This window comes from Anas platyrhynchos, chromosome 3 (genome assembly GCF_047663525.1).
Source record: "Anas platyrhynchos isolate ZD024472 breed Pekin duck chromosome 3, IASCAAS_PekinDuck_T2T, whole genome shotgun sequence".
In the NCBI taxonomy this organism is placed as follows: domain Eukaryota; kingdom Metazoa; phylum Chordata; class Aves; order Anseriformes; family Anatidae; genus Anas; species Anas platyrhynchos.
In genome coordinates this window covers 8,374,540-8,389,423 of record NC_092589.1, presented here as the reverse complement: position 1 = coordinate 8,389,423, position 14,884 = coordinate 8,374,540, and the positions used below count along the sequence as shown (strand labels likewise).

Genomic DNA, 14,884 nt, shown 5'->3' with positions numbered 1-14,884 from the left:
TTTATTCTTCCTTCCCCTCCTAACGCTTTGCTTTCTTGTGGGTTAGGAAGCAAAGAGCTGACCGTCCCTTTTTCATGGAACCATCTATATTAATTCCCACATCTCCTGAGAGGTTATAGCCAGTTCAGAGACCACTGCTGGTTACACAGAATTGTTTTTCCCATGCCCATTATTTTAAATTTAAGAACACTGATTTTCCTTTGCCATTTTTTCATCCGTCTGTTCGGTGCTGTGGGTTCCTTCTGCAGTGTGAAGAGTTTCTCCTTTTTAATTCTTACCCTCCTGTAGACATCAGTGCTGTGTATTCTCCGCTCTTTTCGAGATCACTTACTTACAGATACGCTGATCAATGCCAGAAACACTGCAGGTCCCTAGGGAAACCTCTTGCGAGGAACACTTGATCCGATCTCTTGTTTCCTGAATTTTAGCTGTAGCAGGCTCCTCGTTCAGCACATGGAAGTCTGGTTTCCTTTCACATTTTTTAAATACTGAAAGATTTTCTTTAAAGACTTTCGATCTGGCACCTCCTTGAAATCCCAGCAGACTAGTCTCGAGCAGGACTGCACACTGTAAAAAAACTCTAAGAGGATTTTGAGGCACAAATTTCTATGCTGTTCCCTATTATATCATACTGTGATTGTTAGTGTCACGATAGCAGCTACTATTTCCAGTAGCTTGCCGAGCACAGAAGCTGGATCAACCTGTGGTTGTTTCGGTCTCCCTGGGGCCCCCTTGAGCCCAGGGGTGACACTCACCACTTCCTGCGCTTTGGGTGCTTACAAGCAATGGGTCAGTCACAGTGGTGGCAGCTCAGCCAATTTGTACTCGATTTCCTTTAGGACTTGAGGTCAGCGCCGTCCTCCTGGGTGCACTCGTCACTGTTCATTGTGCCAGTCCCTCCCGAAACCTCCTCTACTGCCATTTGGCCGGAGACAGACCCTCTGCTGCATCAAACACAGCCCTACAGAGGGGAAATTTGGGCTCCCTGATGGCGGAGAGGGTGCCAGCCATCCAAGCCATGGCCCGATTGTTGCTTTATAGGGGCTTTTCAATAAACCTTGCTCGTTCCTACACAGTTCCCCTTTCTGCAGTCCATGCCCATGCTGGGTATTTTGGCTTTATTTTGCCTCTGCTGGAAGACTGCACTGAATTGCTCTGCGTAGCTCTAACAGAGCATCTCATGAGTGGTAGCATCTTGCAGCAGGCTGTACATGCTGTGCAGGGCCAGGCTGCTTCCCTGACACGCTCCGCTCACTCGCCTCATCTAAAAATTTCTTTCCAGCATGCCTCCCTCCATCTACACAGGGGCAATCAAAGCCTTCCCTTGCTGTTCTTTTCTATCCCATTCCCCTTTCTGGCACCCCTCACTATCGTGTGGCTGTTGTCACCACCTCGCCTGAGCTGCTGTTCCTGTAGTCCCAGTCCTGTACGTTCACTCCTAGACGTGGTGCTCAGGCTCACCGGGATCTGCTGAGGCATCCTGCGCCTGCGCTCCTACCTGTCGTGCTCACAGCTCTAAAGTAAAGCTTGGCCCAGCGTCTGTTTTGTGTTAGTTGTAAAATGGAACTGTAATCATTCAATTAAGCTTATTCTCCTTGAGTTTTGTTAGTTTTGTCCCATGCTTTACACAAGAACCCAGCGCTTCTCATGGCTGCACCTCTGGACAAGGTGTTGTCCCAAATTCCCAGCTCTCCTACAGCTTTTTGCTTTAAAACTTCAGAAGTTCAGAGCACTGGAAGTCAAAACAGTAAGTACATTAGAAATACAATTGACCATGGAGGCAAACAAATCTAGCAGATTTCACAGGGACAGAAATTTCTGCTGACTTGAAGGGATTGTGCATGACCGCATCCTCCCTAACCAAGGGCTGGAGGCGCTGAGGTCCAGCGTTGCACGACACAGCCTGAGCTGGGGGACGTCCTGCACCCAGCTGGTACGAGGAACAGGCGTGCAGAGCACCTGTGTAGCAGATTCACCTATACACCAGGACTCAAGACACTAATTATTCCAGCACTTGCCATTACGATTTATAACTACAGAGTATTTTAAAAGCATAACTGCACGCCCCTTATTAGCCATCATCCTTTCCGCACTATTAAATTATTCGGATTTAAGTGAAGATGCTATTGCATATCCAGACAAGCTAGACTGAAGTGAGGAATGAGAAACTATATCCTTGTAGTTCTTCATTTTAACATATACAATAGCAAAATGCACAATTAAGGCAACATTTGGGAGCACCCAGGAGCAGAGTGGAGCTAATCTTGGTGCCTCCCAGTCACTCGAGCTGTAATGCCTATCGGCAGTCTGCTCCCTAACCCCACAGCTCCTGTGCTGGTCTCCCCATTTCATTGCCTATGGTGTGGTCAGCAGCCCAGGGGACTCAGAGCTCTTTAATGCCTTATAATAGCCCCGATATTATCAGCTTTCTGTTAAAATTCTGTGCAAAGTGGCGTTTACTTCCTGATGAAGAAGACTTTGATGGGCTGAGCAATTGATTGGGTCAAAAAAATCATCTGTGTTGTACTGAAAGCGACTGGCAGTAAGAAGGCACTGAAGTAAATGGTCCTGTTCCTGCAGTATGGCATAAAACACAATTATTTACCACTTATAATTTAGCAACTGAAGATTCTTCCTTTTTCCTAACGCATTTACGATGACTGTTATTTTATGTAAATAGATTGATTTTGTTTACGCGTTGGCACAAGGATGAGTGAGGCTGTGATTCATAGCGGAGCCCTTACTAAGCACAGAGAGAAAAGTACAGCGAAAAAGAAGGTCAGAACAAGTGTCAGAGAGTGCTTGTAGCAATTCACACACCGCCTTTCTCTTCCTCACAGGTTGTAATCATGAGAGATTACCATCATGAAAACGTGGTTGACATGTACAACAGCTACCTTGTCGGCGATGAGCTGTGGGTTGTGATGGAGTTTCTGGAGGGCGGCGCTTTGACAGACATCGTGACTCACACCAGGTGGGTTGGTGCTCGCCTCACCCCTGCCTCCAGCCCTCGCCTCACGCTCAGGAGAGCAGAGGGGGTGTCCCCTGGCTCCCTGTAGGGGGGTTTGTGTGGCTGTGTATGTCTGTGTGTATAGATGCACACGCATAACACATCTATACAAACATGCAAAATGTGCATAAAATATGCATGCAAAAGAGATATATAAATATATACATGGCTGTGCTTACATGGCTATATGTGTGTGTGTCTAGAGAGACATACAGCTATAGAGAGAGCTACACGTGTGCAGGTACCTATATACATACATACACACACTGCAGCACACTCACTTCACCAGCATAAGTAAGCCACTGCAGATGAATTTCTGTCAGTACAGGTGTTTTTTAAAATAGAAGGGAAAGAAATATCTGGAAGGGCTTGCTGGTAGATGGGAATTTGCTGGAGCTTTCAGTGTTAATTTAGCAGAGATGACTTTTATCCGTTAGCTCCCCAAATGTCAAAAAAAGTGCTTCTTTTCCCCTTTTGGTGATCTGTATTGTTGTCTTTGCTGTCATAACTGTGTCAGTTGTAGGGGTGATTTCTCTTGATACTCATAACCCACATAACTATGCTGTCAGAAATGTTAACTGCAAGCTGAGCCTGAGACATAATGGGAAAATTATTTTTATATCACAGTGTTTGTGCTTACTGTAGAGCTGGTCCCCATGTTTCGGTTAATATTGTAAAGCAATTCGTCAGTCCAAAAGCTGTAGTGCACTGACCAGCGCCTCTTCTCTCTTCCAGTTCCTCTTCTGAGTAGAGCCATTAGATTTTGCAACCCACCTTACATCTGCTCTTCCCTCAGCTTTTTCCTGATGGGCAGAATAAAATGGGCTCAGAAAGAGGAATACTGTGTTTAATTCTTCCTTTGGAATAAAGAAAATAAATATTTCCACACCAATCCAGTGGGAGAGCATTTAAGCGAGCAAAAAGAAAAGCAAAGAGTAGCAGCAAAGAGTAGTAAATCAGACATGAAAATGGCTTCCCTCATGGTTTAGTGTTACTCTTAGCCAAAAAAATAAATAAATTTGTATTTTATTTAGGTATTTTATTTTTACATGTTGCCTTAGCTGACATGCTAAAATAAATCACAATATTGCAAGTCAATTGTTAACTACTGCTCCCCAAAACATTAAAAGCTCTATCCGAGATATTTTCTGACAGGAGTTTAGCAGCAAACAGCTGTTCCCAGGACACTGCTTCTTAAGAGCTGTCATCTATTTTTTGACTCAGAATAGGCATTCCTTAATGTTCTGTGTTTTTTTTTTTTCTTTTTTACATTGCGTGACCTTCTCTTAAAGATGTTGCTGAAATACTGCAAATAGCATCACCAAGTTAAGGCAGAAATGCTTTAAAGCTTCTGGGGGGGTAGCAGAGCCGCTGGGGATTGCCAGCAATGGGGCAGCAGGGCCGCGGCACGCAGCCTGTCCCGGCCGTGGCTGCCATGCTGCAGCAGGTGGCTTCTCTAGAAATGCACAGAAATGACCCAATAATTCTCTCACTGTATATTTTTCTACTGAAATATCCTCAATTTTTTATAATAGCTGTAAAGGCAAAGGAAATGCTCATAAAGTTACACCCAGGGCCTGATGTTTTGCCTGCACAATGAGAGCATTTCTTGTATTTATTCTGTGCCTGATTCCATCCCAGTACTGATTTATCTTCCTTGGCAGCAGTAAGGTTACTGTAAATAAGGCATTTCCATTATTTCCCAGAGGGAAACAGGCTCACTGTAACACGCTTTATCACATAAAATACTCTGTTTTTTTAATGCTAGAGGGAGACTTCCCCAGACCTCGTCGCAGAGCTGTTCCTTACACAGCATCTCCCTTCTTCACCAGAAGCAGGACTGGAGGGTTGCTCCAGAGCTGCTGCCTAGCAGGGCTGCTGGCTGCCCAGTACTGGTGTGGACGGGAACTTGGTGCCTCTTACTCCAGGTCCCCTCCTTGCTCTCTTCATTAATGCTCAGCGCGTTTTTCCACCTTGGTGTTTCAGGATGAACGAGGAGCAGATAGCGACCGTCTGCCTGTCTGTCCTGAGAGCCCTGTCCTACCTGCACAACCAAGGCGTCATCCACCGTGACATCAAGAGCGACTCCATCCTTCTCACAAGCGACGGGCGGGTGAGCATCCAGCATTTCCCCTGCCGTCTCTCGCTGGCATGCAAGGGGAACAGGTTGGTGGGGGCTGTCATGAAACAGCTGCATGTGTGGCTTGTCAAAGTAACCCTAATTTCAAGAGTCTGTCTTCAGCCCATAACCAAATGTTACACGTTACTGCTGAAACACCCCCCTGGGAGAGCAGCTTGGACCAGAGGTATGTGTAGGAGCCTGGTGACAGCACCCTTCCCGTGCTTTCATTTACTTGGGTGGCTGCTGCTATCAGGGAATCGGTCTTTGTGGTGTGAATGAGTGAGGAGGGAGGGAGAGAAAGCGATGCACGTCACCTGCTTAATCAGCAAAATAAAGTTTGCATGCAAAAAAATACTAAAATACCTCATCACTGTTCAGTCCCAAAGAAATTCCTTACAAGGAACAGGGTGGGTCTGAGCCACGGTACTTGTGGGCATACAGCCATAAAACCTGAGGCACCTAAAACTTAGGGCACCCAAAGCCTTGTGTTAAAGGAAGTGAAATCACCGTAATGTGTAAGACCCTGATTTCTGCACTAGTTTGTATCTCACCTTGTGGCCACATTAGAATAATTCAAGTGAAAATGAAGGCAGTCATGGCCAGAGAGTCCTGTCGGCAGGGTTCGCAGGGTTGCTCCCGTGGAGCTACGCACGTGTCTGAGTCAAGGCTTAGGGAGTGGTTGGACTGAGCCCAGGAGCACCCAGGCACTCTGGAAGCAAACCTAGATCTTCTGGTGCAGAAGGTAAAGCCTTCGGCTTCTCAGTCCCACTCCGATTCCCTAATCAAAGGCTCGCTTTTATAATTCACTTCCCAGATCACCGAGAGAGGGATTTCCTGCAGCGGTCACAGGCTGCTCCCGTTAATCCTGTCGGGGAAGAAATTTCTACGTGTGTAGGAGTTTTTCAGTTGCAATTTTGATCCATGTTGCTGAAATAGCATCTGATCTGCTTTCAGGCTCTGCATACAGTGCCTCATTATACTCATTACTCCAGTACTTATTATCTGCATTGCAGATTTCTTCATGGCTGTGTTGTGTAATTATCTTTTTTTAGAAAATCGTCTTCTTTTATGTACTCGAATGAGCAATAGATATGCAAAACCTCTTGTACTCCTACAAAAGGAGATTGGGCTCTGCTTCCAAAATATGCATTATTTCTCCCATTCTTCATCCTGTAAACTGAAAAATACATTTAGCATGGAGAACTTGGCTATTATTGGCTTTGTTTCAGAAATACCAACAATCATTTTGCAATTCTGTTAAAAATAATACCCTTAGTTTTTTAAAAAGTAGGGTCTGTACCGAATCAGAAAGAAAACAAATAAGTACTTATAATAAAATGCTGCTCTACACAATGCTGCAATTTATGAAACTTCCCACTTGACTTGTCCTGGAGCTTTGGGCTCCCATCGCATCCCCAGGTGCCGAGTACACAATTGGATGCACGGTTAATGGACCTTGGGCACTGGCCATCTTCGCACTGGGTGGTGTGTAGCTCAGGGCTCTGGGGCTATCTTAATGTGGAACAGCTTCCAAGAAAACCTCAGTGGTAGCTTCTAGGCCTCCAAATAAATAACTTGGAAAACAAACAAACACAGCAGGCAAGGCTCTGGGGAGATCTTACAGCAGCCTTCCCATACCTAAAGGGGGCGGCAGCAAAGCTGGGGAGGGACGCTTTGTCAGGGGGTGTAGTGATAGGACAAGGGGTAACGGCTTAAACTAAAAGAGGGTGGGTTTAGATGAGATATTAGGAAGAAATTCTTCACTCAGAGGGTGGTGAGGCGCTGGCCCAGGCTGCCCAGAGGGGCTGTGGCTGCCCCATCCCTGGCAGTGCCCAAGGCCAGGCTGGATGGGGCTGGGGGCAGCCTGGGCTGCTGGGAGAGGGCCCTGCCCATGGTGGGGGGGTTGGAACTGGGTGGGCTTTGAGGTCCCTTCTGACCGAACCCCTTCTGTGATTCAGCCTTAAGAAACGAGCAGTTTCTGGAAGGCGATGATGCCACTGAAACTCAGCCCAGCTTATTTTGTCTAGGCTTGGAGGAGTTTTCACCTTGGTGTTGTACAACAACAGGGAGCGGGAAGGTCATAATTTTCCAGCATTTTTATTGGGGAAAAAAAAAAAAAATATCTGCATATAAGTACAAGCAGGCACATGATGCAGCAAGAGCTGCTCTCCGGAGTGCTCGTGTATCCCGTTATTTCTATTTCAGGTCACTGTCACAGCTACTCAAGGACAGTGCCTTCTTTAATTCCTGAGTTCCCAGCACTGGGTGCAGGTCCCCTCATCTCTTGCAGCCTTTTTGGAAACGTCTCTTCTACCTATCCCTGCCTTCCCCAAATTAGCTCCCTTACTAAAGGGAGAAGGTTTCTAGTGATAGCCTGCAGTGTGAGGGCCTCATCTTGAAAAACCATTGTCTGGGCTATGGCTTTCTCTGAGCATTAAATTATGCTCTGTGTGGAAAAAGAAAAGGGGGTGAATGCCAGTTGTTTCAGATGTTTTTTGGCAAACTCATAGATCATAAACCCAATATAAATAAGAGGAGTGATAAGTACCACTTGCAGTGTGTACATTATTGAATATTAGTATACATATGTGCACTGCAAACATGGTGTTTATATATTTGCAATAACAGATTAATTATAAATACTGCTAGTTTGGAATGTTTTGCTTTCCGAGTTAATGTTTTTAAAATACTATAAGCCAGCTATCACCTCTGTAGCTTCTGCTGGCTGAGAGACAAGGAGCTATGACAGGTGATCCTAGTAACGAGCACCACTGCCAGCCTCTCCTACTTCTTTTCCTTCCCTTTTAATTAGCCGCATGTTCCCCAGGACGTGTTGTTGTCTCCAACCACACTTCCAAAAGTGTGCAGCCTCCCTGTCCCACACAAACCCCGCAGCTTGTTCCCAGCCCCAGCAGCTCCAGCTGGAGACAGGGGTCTCCTGGGGACACCGGTGCCCGGGGCGAACATGTGCCTTGTTATTCAAGAGAGGATCTTTCTTTTTCTTTGCTTTCCAGATCAAATTGTCCGACTTTGGGTTCTGCGCCCAGGTGTCAAAGGAGGTGCCGAGGAGGAAGTCTCTGGTGGGGACGCCGTACTGGATGGCGCCGGAGGTGATCTCCCGTATGCCCTACGGCACTGAGGTGAGCGCAGCGCGGCTCCCAGGGCGGCCTCATGGTGCTTTAATAGAACCCACCGAGCCCAGAGAGATACCAGCAGTTCAAACGCCTTCACACAAATGTGCTGAACAGCAGCAATTGTGTTTGCCCCAGAGTATTAACACCGTGCCATGTTTGAATGTGTTTTTCTGTGATGTGTGGGCAGAGAACAACTGGTTAGAGCACTGAGCAGCGTCTTGCACTTCCACAGATAAAAGTGGAATAGGCCTGTCGGGGGGATCTGTGGCTCTGCAGGGCCGTAACCCACCCAGTACAAAGCTCCCAGTCACAGCACACCTGCGCAGCCAGCCTGGGACAGTCAGCCCCTGGCCCTCCCTCCACAGAGACAGGGACTCCTCTGCTCCTCTGCATGGCCAGCTTCTACTTGATGCTGCCTGTAGGAACCGCTGCAGAGAGCAGCCCCATGCCCGGTCCCGTGCTCTTTCCCCCTCTGCAAACACAGGAGCGGAGAGGAGCTGTGCAGCCGAGGCCTGAGAGCTGTCGAGGCACCTTCACCTCGCACAGACGGGCCTGGGCTGGCCTCGGCAGGGAGAGCTCCTACCCTGTGAGCACCCTGCAGGTGCTGGCACTCACCCAGTGCACGTGGTGTTGTAGGAGACATTTCAGGGACAATACCAGCAGCTATTATTAGCCCGTTAATAACACTGGAGGGATTGTAAAGTGCCTGAACTTAAAGATACATTAGGTTTCCCACTAGTAGGCAAAGCAAAAATAAAGTATTGAAGCCGAGGGAGAGTGTCGGCAAAGGAGTATATAAGTATGAGCTGCCCTTGCATGTATTTGGGCTGGTAAATGACAGAAATTACAGTCATCAGCTGAGTGGGATTCTGGAGAAGTTCTGCAGTAGACCACAAAAAAAAAAAAAAAAAAAAAAAAAGTGTTGTTTTTTTAAAGCTGAAGCGGAATCATTTTCCAAGGGGCTTATATAATGTGCTAACTGCGACTGCTGGGAGTGGGCCTGGCCGTAGTAAATGCTTGCATCTGCCTTGGGGTAAGCAAGATTTCCTATAGTTGGTAGGATCCAGGGGAAATAGTGTCACTGACTGCACAGCAGCTGCTGTACGTCGCTCCTCCACGCACTGCACACCTCTGTACTGTGGTGGGGCCAACCCAGCTGGAGGACTGCACCACAGGGTGCGGTCAGCCTCTGCGACAAGCCTGCCCTGGCCATGGTTCCAGTGCACATCACCTAAACCAGCTGCAGACCATTTTTCACAGCTTTTCTAATTTATTTCTTTAATGTTAACACTCAGAAACAAAAATTGTTTTCAGCTGGTTAAAAAAAAGAAAGGTGATGGTTCACCAGACTGCTGGCTTACAGTGGATGCAGACAGCGTGTGTGCGTGTGCGTGCTGTAAAGTTTACATGCACCCCGGTGCTGAGCCTGTCACCCCCTCCCTGTGCTACCAGTGGTGTTTCTGACCCACCCGTGTTGCAGGTGGACATCTGGTCCTTGGGCATCATGGTGATCGAGATGATAGACGGCGAGCCGCCCTATTTCAACGAGCCACCGCTGCAAGCCATGCGCCGAATTCGGGACAACTTACCGCCCCGGGTGAAGGACATGCACAAGGTCAGATGTTCCACTGGTGAGGAGGGTCTTGCACATACAAGTGGCTGTACTAAAGTCACAGCCACTCATTGCCCTGCCCAAAGCATATAGCGTGCGTTTGGGTGCCACCTGGAGCAGTGGGTGCTATATAAGACTGGCTGGGGGAGGTCAGGAGGTGTAAGCCAGCAGCACACCAGCCCTTCTGTGCCTGCCCTTGGCTTTGCTTCAGCAGTGAGTGGTGGAGCAGGGGGTCTGGGCAGAGCTTCGCCATCCAGGCACTTCCCACCCTGCCTGAGGACCAGAGCAAGGCAGCACAGAAGGCCAGCTCTGTGTGGGCTGGTGCATCTGTGCCTACTGCCAAAGCTTTGGGGATCTCCCGTTTGACTTGATGATCCTTGTGGGTCCCTTCCAACTTGGGATATTCTATGATTCTACGATCTGGGTAAAGTCAGACCCACGCCCTCAGCAGTAATACCAGGCGTGTTACTGCTTTTCACACGCCGCATAGAAAGCTCTGTATTGTGTGCTGTTCTGCACCACAGTGCTTTCAACATGAATGGCACGTAGAAGATGCATGGTCCTCCAGTTCAGTGCATCTTTGTCATAGGACAGCTCACAGTGCCCTTTGTCTTCCCAAGAAAATAGCATGCAAAGACCCAGCGTAGGCTGGAACCGCTTCTCTTTGTCTGCCCCTAATGCCAGCATGGTGTTGCAGGTCTCCTCCGTCCTCCGGGGCTTCTTGGACTTGATGCTGGTGCGGGAGCCCTCGCAGAGAGCCACAGCACAGGAACTGTTGAGACACCCGTTCCTCAAACTGGCTGGGCCCCCTTCTTGCATCGTGCCCCTCATGAGGCAGCACAGACACCGCTGAACCTGGTGACGTTTTGGGAGGAGGCTGGTGCAGAGGCCAGGTAAGGGCCGTGCAGGATTCCCAGTGGTTGCATGGGAGCCACGGGAAAAGGCGAGCGAAACCTTGTGAAGGAAAACCCACCCCGTGGAAATAACGCGGTGCATTAAAAAAACAAGGGAGAGCTTCCTGGGGCTGCAAAGGACTCGGGGGCAATCCTAGCCACCACCTGCATAGCCATGCTCTGCCACAGACCATGGCTGCACTCTCATCTTGGCCATCCAGGCAGAAGGCGCCAAATGCAAACAAGGTGGAAAAGGTAATTAACAGTGGATAGCACAACCAGAGCGAAACACCAGACTTTCAGTGCAGAAGGAAAGGCTACGGCACTTCTATTTCAGAAGAACATTTTTCTGGCAAAAAAAAAGCACTTTTTAATCTCAGTCATAGCAGCGTAATGTATTTTGAAATGAATTTGTAATTTTCTGTACAGTACTTTTGATAATTTGCAGTACTTTGTCATGTAACTGTTGTGCTAGTTGAAGTTATAAGTGTAACTTAGCAAGAATTTGAGAAGATAAAGTTTCCTACTTTTTTAACCCTTTTGAATATGGGAAAAAAAAATGTCCTTTAGAAAGGAAGAAATTTTGGCAGATTTTCCATTGGGGTTATGAGAGCACTCATCCCACTGTCACAGCAGCCTGAAGAGCGACGGGAGCCGACGCTACCAATACTGTCAGAGCACTCACGTTGGGTGCTTGCCCTCTCAGGGCTTCTGCTTACGTGGTTGCAGTCAGAGCTTCTGCTGCACACTGCAAGTCGTCAGGGCCTCCCTCCTCCCTCCAGCGGTGGAAGCTAACGCATCAGCTGTACCTTTGCTCAAGGGTCATCTAAAAACATGGCGCTCCCTTCACTTTACGCTGCTGCAATGTCAGTTTTGTTATTGCAAAAATATCTGTTAGTTATGTCATGCTCTGGAAGTTGACAAAGGTGTTCTCCAGGTTGGGAAGAGACCTTTGTAATACATTATGAGATGTTTGCCATATAGAAGAAGTTGTGCTGCTGTCTAGACCTTTTTGAATGTTGATACAACAGTTGACTACTGCGGTACATTTTTGTGTTACTTGTTGGATGAATTTGCATGTTAACTGTAGGCCTAAATAGATTTGCCTTTAAAATTTTTAGAAGTGCTTCATAATTATTTCAATGATAAATTAAATTTATTTATTAATTAGTTCTTTTTAATTATGTATAGTATGAAAGCCATGTTTTTCCAATTTTTTTTTACTGACCTCATTTTATGATACCGTTAAGAAACACAAAGCCAGTTTTGTGAAGACACAGTTATCTTATTTCTTATTACAGAAATTTCATAGTGAATATATTAATTGTTATTTATTGTAGCAAATTATAACCAAACATCTAAACCTGGCAGGAGCTGTTTCTTAAAGATCTTCCTCCCAGACAAAAGACTTGCCAATAGTAAAGAAGCTCTTTTCGTAGTGTCCTTTAAAAAGTGACATGTGAAGGGAGAGTAAATTTAAAAAAACAAAAACAAACAAACAAACAAAAAAAATAAAACAGAGAAGGGGAGAGAACCATGAACTTGAACATTGAATAAATGTTCTTATGTGTGTGCATCTCACCCCCCACTGCATTCTCTTCTTAACCCTGTTTGCACATTTCAAGACCCTTCTAATGAAAACGTGTTTAGCTGAGCCTCTGCCCTGCCACAAACATGCTCTGCTGGTACAGACCTGTGGAAACCCAGCAGAGAGAATGAGGGCTCCTACTGAGTTTTAAAGTGTTTGCATTTTGTAGTCTTGACAACTCAGGAAAAAAGGCTGCACCAGTAAAGGCAATGGCATACAAGTGAAACTGTAATACTAGACACAAAACTAAACTTTTTTAACCATCTTTGAATAAAAACGGGGTTGATGGGTTTTTCTCTTTAATAATTAGCACATTTTAGACTGTACAAGTGGAGAATTTTCTGCAACTTTCTTATCATTAGATACTTCAAACAGTGTTCATCAAGTTTACTGAAAGCTTTGTCAGTTTCAAAGGTTTTTTTTCTTTTTTTTTGTGAACACCAGCTACTGGTGAGACAAATGCACATGCAAGTTAAATAAATGAATAAATAATTTTGTTTTCAGTGTGGTTGTTCTCCGTACCGTGTTTCTGTTTTCTAAATTGTGTTCCAACACATAACATTTGGCCAAGACAATAACAAGAAAAAAGAGGTTCCTTGTATATACATACACACAATATATATATATAAAATAAAAATACATAAAATATATGTATCTTATTTAACTTACGTATCTCAGCAAACAAGGAACAGCAAGTTGGAAGAGGCATAATGTTTGAAAAAGAGCCTCCACATGACTGAAAGAAAAAATTCATCTTTAAATTGCCTCAGGGAGGAAAGTGCAAAGGCTTAGGGTGTGCAGTGCAATAGGGTGCAGAAAAAACATGTGGCCTATGATCTAAATACCCTAAATAAATTATTAAAAAAAAAAAAAAAGGAAAAATAATGACAATAAATAATGATGCAAATGCATCTCAGCAGCCTTTGCAAAAATCCCTGACCTGGGAGAAGTGATTAGCACACCCACACTGCTTTGTATATGAAGTACTCCAGAAAGACCATACCAATCAAAACATTTCTACCTTCGTTCCCCTGTCCCCTAAAACAATCCTTTCCTTTTTCCTTACATGGCCTTAATTTTTGGCTCATAATCATTCAGCGCACTTACTTACCTATTAAAAGCATTACTCGGGCTCCTCAGTAGCAGCATCAGTCAGCTAATGAATATCTGTGCTCTTACTTGCTCTCTTTAAGTCTTACAAATGAGATTTAGTATTAGGCCATATGCTTTTGGTTAATGACATCAGTAAATGTCTCAAAATACATCATTCATTGAAAAACAAAACAACAAAAAAAAAAACTTTACTTTGGACATTTCACCCACGGTCCCTCCAATAAAGCCAGAGCCAGTCAAACAAGCCGGGCATAATCATGTCCATTTACCTTGGGCTCCTGTTGTCACTAACAAATGATGTTTTTTTCTTCAGTTCACCAGTTCTTAAACAATTTGCAAATACTTACATAATTGCAATAGCAGAGGCCAGGGCGTTTATTGGCAATGTAACTCCCTTCCTCAGCAATACATCAGAAAATTATAATTAAAGTTCTATTCATAAGTCCTTTGCAAGTCATTAACAGCTGCTTTAGTAAGTGCTTAATTATTACAGGTCCTCATAGAGCTTAGTAGCTTGATAAGTTTCTTGTATTTACTCAACGTTGTACCAGTGTGTTCATAAACATCCATAAAGCAAAGTGTGTTCGAGCCTGCAGCTAGCTCATGATCACAGAATCACAAAATCATTAGGAAAAGACCTCTAAGATCATCTAAGATCATCTAATCCAACCATCACCCTACTACCAATGGCACCCACTAAACCATGTCCCTAAGCACCAAGTCCATAAGCTATTTATGAATAAAAGCTAAATATGAAATTAAATGTAAAATATATATATATAAATGAAATCACAAAGTGCTGCCATCCTCCAGATATTGCTGTAGTTTGATGGGCAGAAGGAGAAGTTGGACAGCTTTTTTAACCCCTCATAATTAATGTTTCAAAAATGTAAGTTTGGTGAGCTTAAGTTGATGGAAAATTCAAAATCAGCAATTAACTATTAGCAAAAATACGGTTTGAATTGAAAGATTCAAAGGGGTTTTCTTCCAGCATTTTAAGTATGGGTGGTTTTTTTCACGTAAACCTTCAAACCATCTTCCCTGTCAAATCGTAAGTCCACCAACCTGGCATCACATGCTCCAAAATGCCAACAGCTCTGGCTGAGCACAGGACAAGTCTCCACCCCCACGTTGTTTTTTTGCCTTACCAGCCAAATCTCTGCACGTACGGCTGCTGCTACTGATACACGGGTGCAGAACAGCGCAGACAGGTAGACCATTGCTCTTTCTCTTCAGTGCAGGGCCAGTTCCTCAATGTAATTTAATTCTGCTTTAATTTTACCGTTGCTGCGTAGCTGAAAAACAAACCCTAAGTGCACACGTTTGCTCTAAGTATGTATAAGCACAGGTAACAGCTTCAACTCCGAAAACACTATTTTCTTGGCTTATTACCCTGTTTTAAGCTGAAGGGG

At 45.3% G+C, this 14,884-nt stretch overlaps 1 protein-coding gene across 5 annotated transcripts in view; it reads left to right on the top strand.

Moving 5' to 3' along the window:
- The window catches only part of PAK5 (p21 (RAC1) activated kinase 5), an 80,003-nt gene extending 67,141 nt beyond the window's left edge, over positions 1–12,862 (top strand). For all 5 annotated transcript variants that reach the window (XM_027455566.3, XM_072035252.1, XM_038176938.2 and 2 more), the window contains 5 exons: positions 2,841–2,974; positions 4,997–5,123; positions 8,147–8,272; positions 9,747–9,881; positions 10,576–12,862. In XM_027455566.3, coding sequence (XP_027311367.2) covers positions 2,841–2,974; positions 4,997–5,123; positions 8,147–8,272; positions 9,747–9,881; positions 10,576–10,731 — 678 coding nt within the window. In that variant the 3' untranslated portion in view covers positions 10,732–12,862. The remainder of the gene's footprint in view (positions 1–2,840; positions 2,975–4,996; positions 5,124–8,146; positions 8,273–9,746; positions 9,882–10,575) is intronic.
- Positions 12,863–14,884: the final 2,022 nt, after the last annotated feature.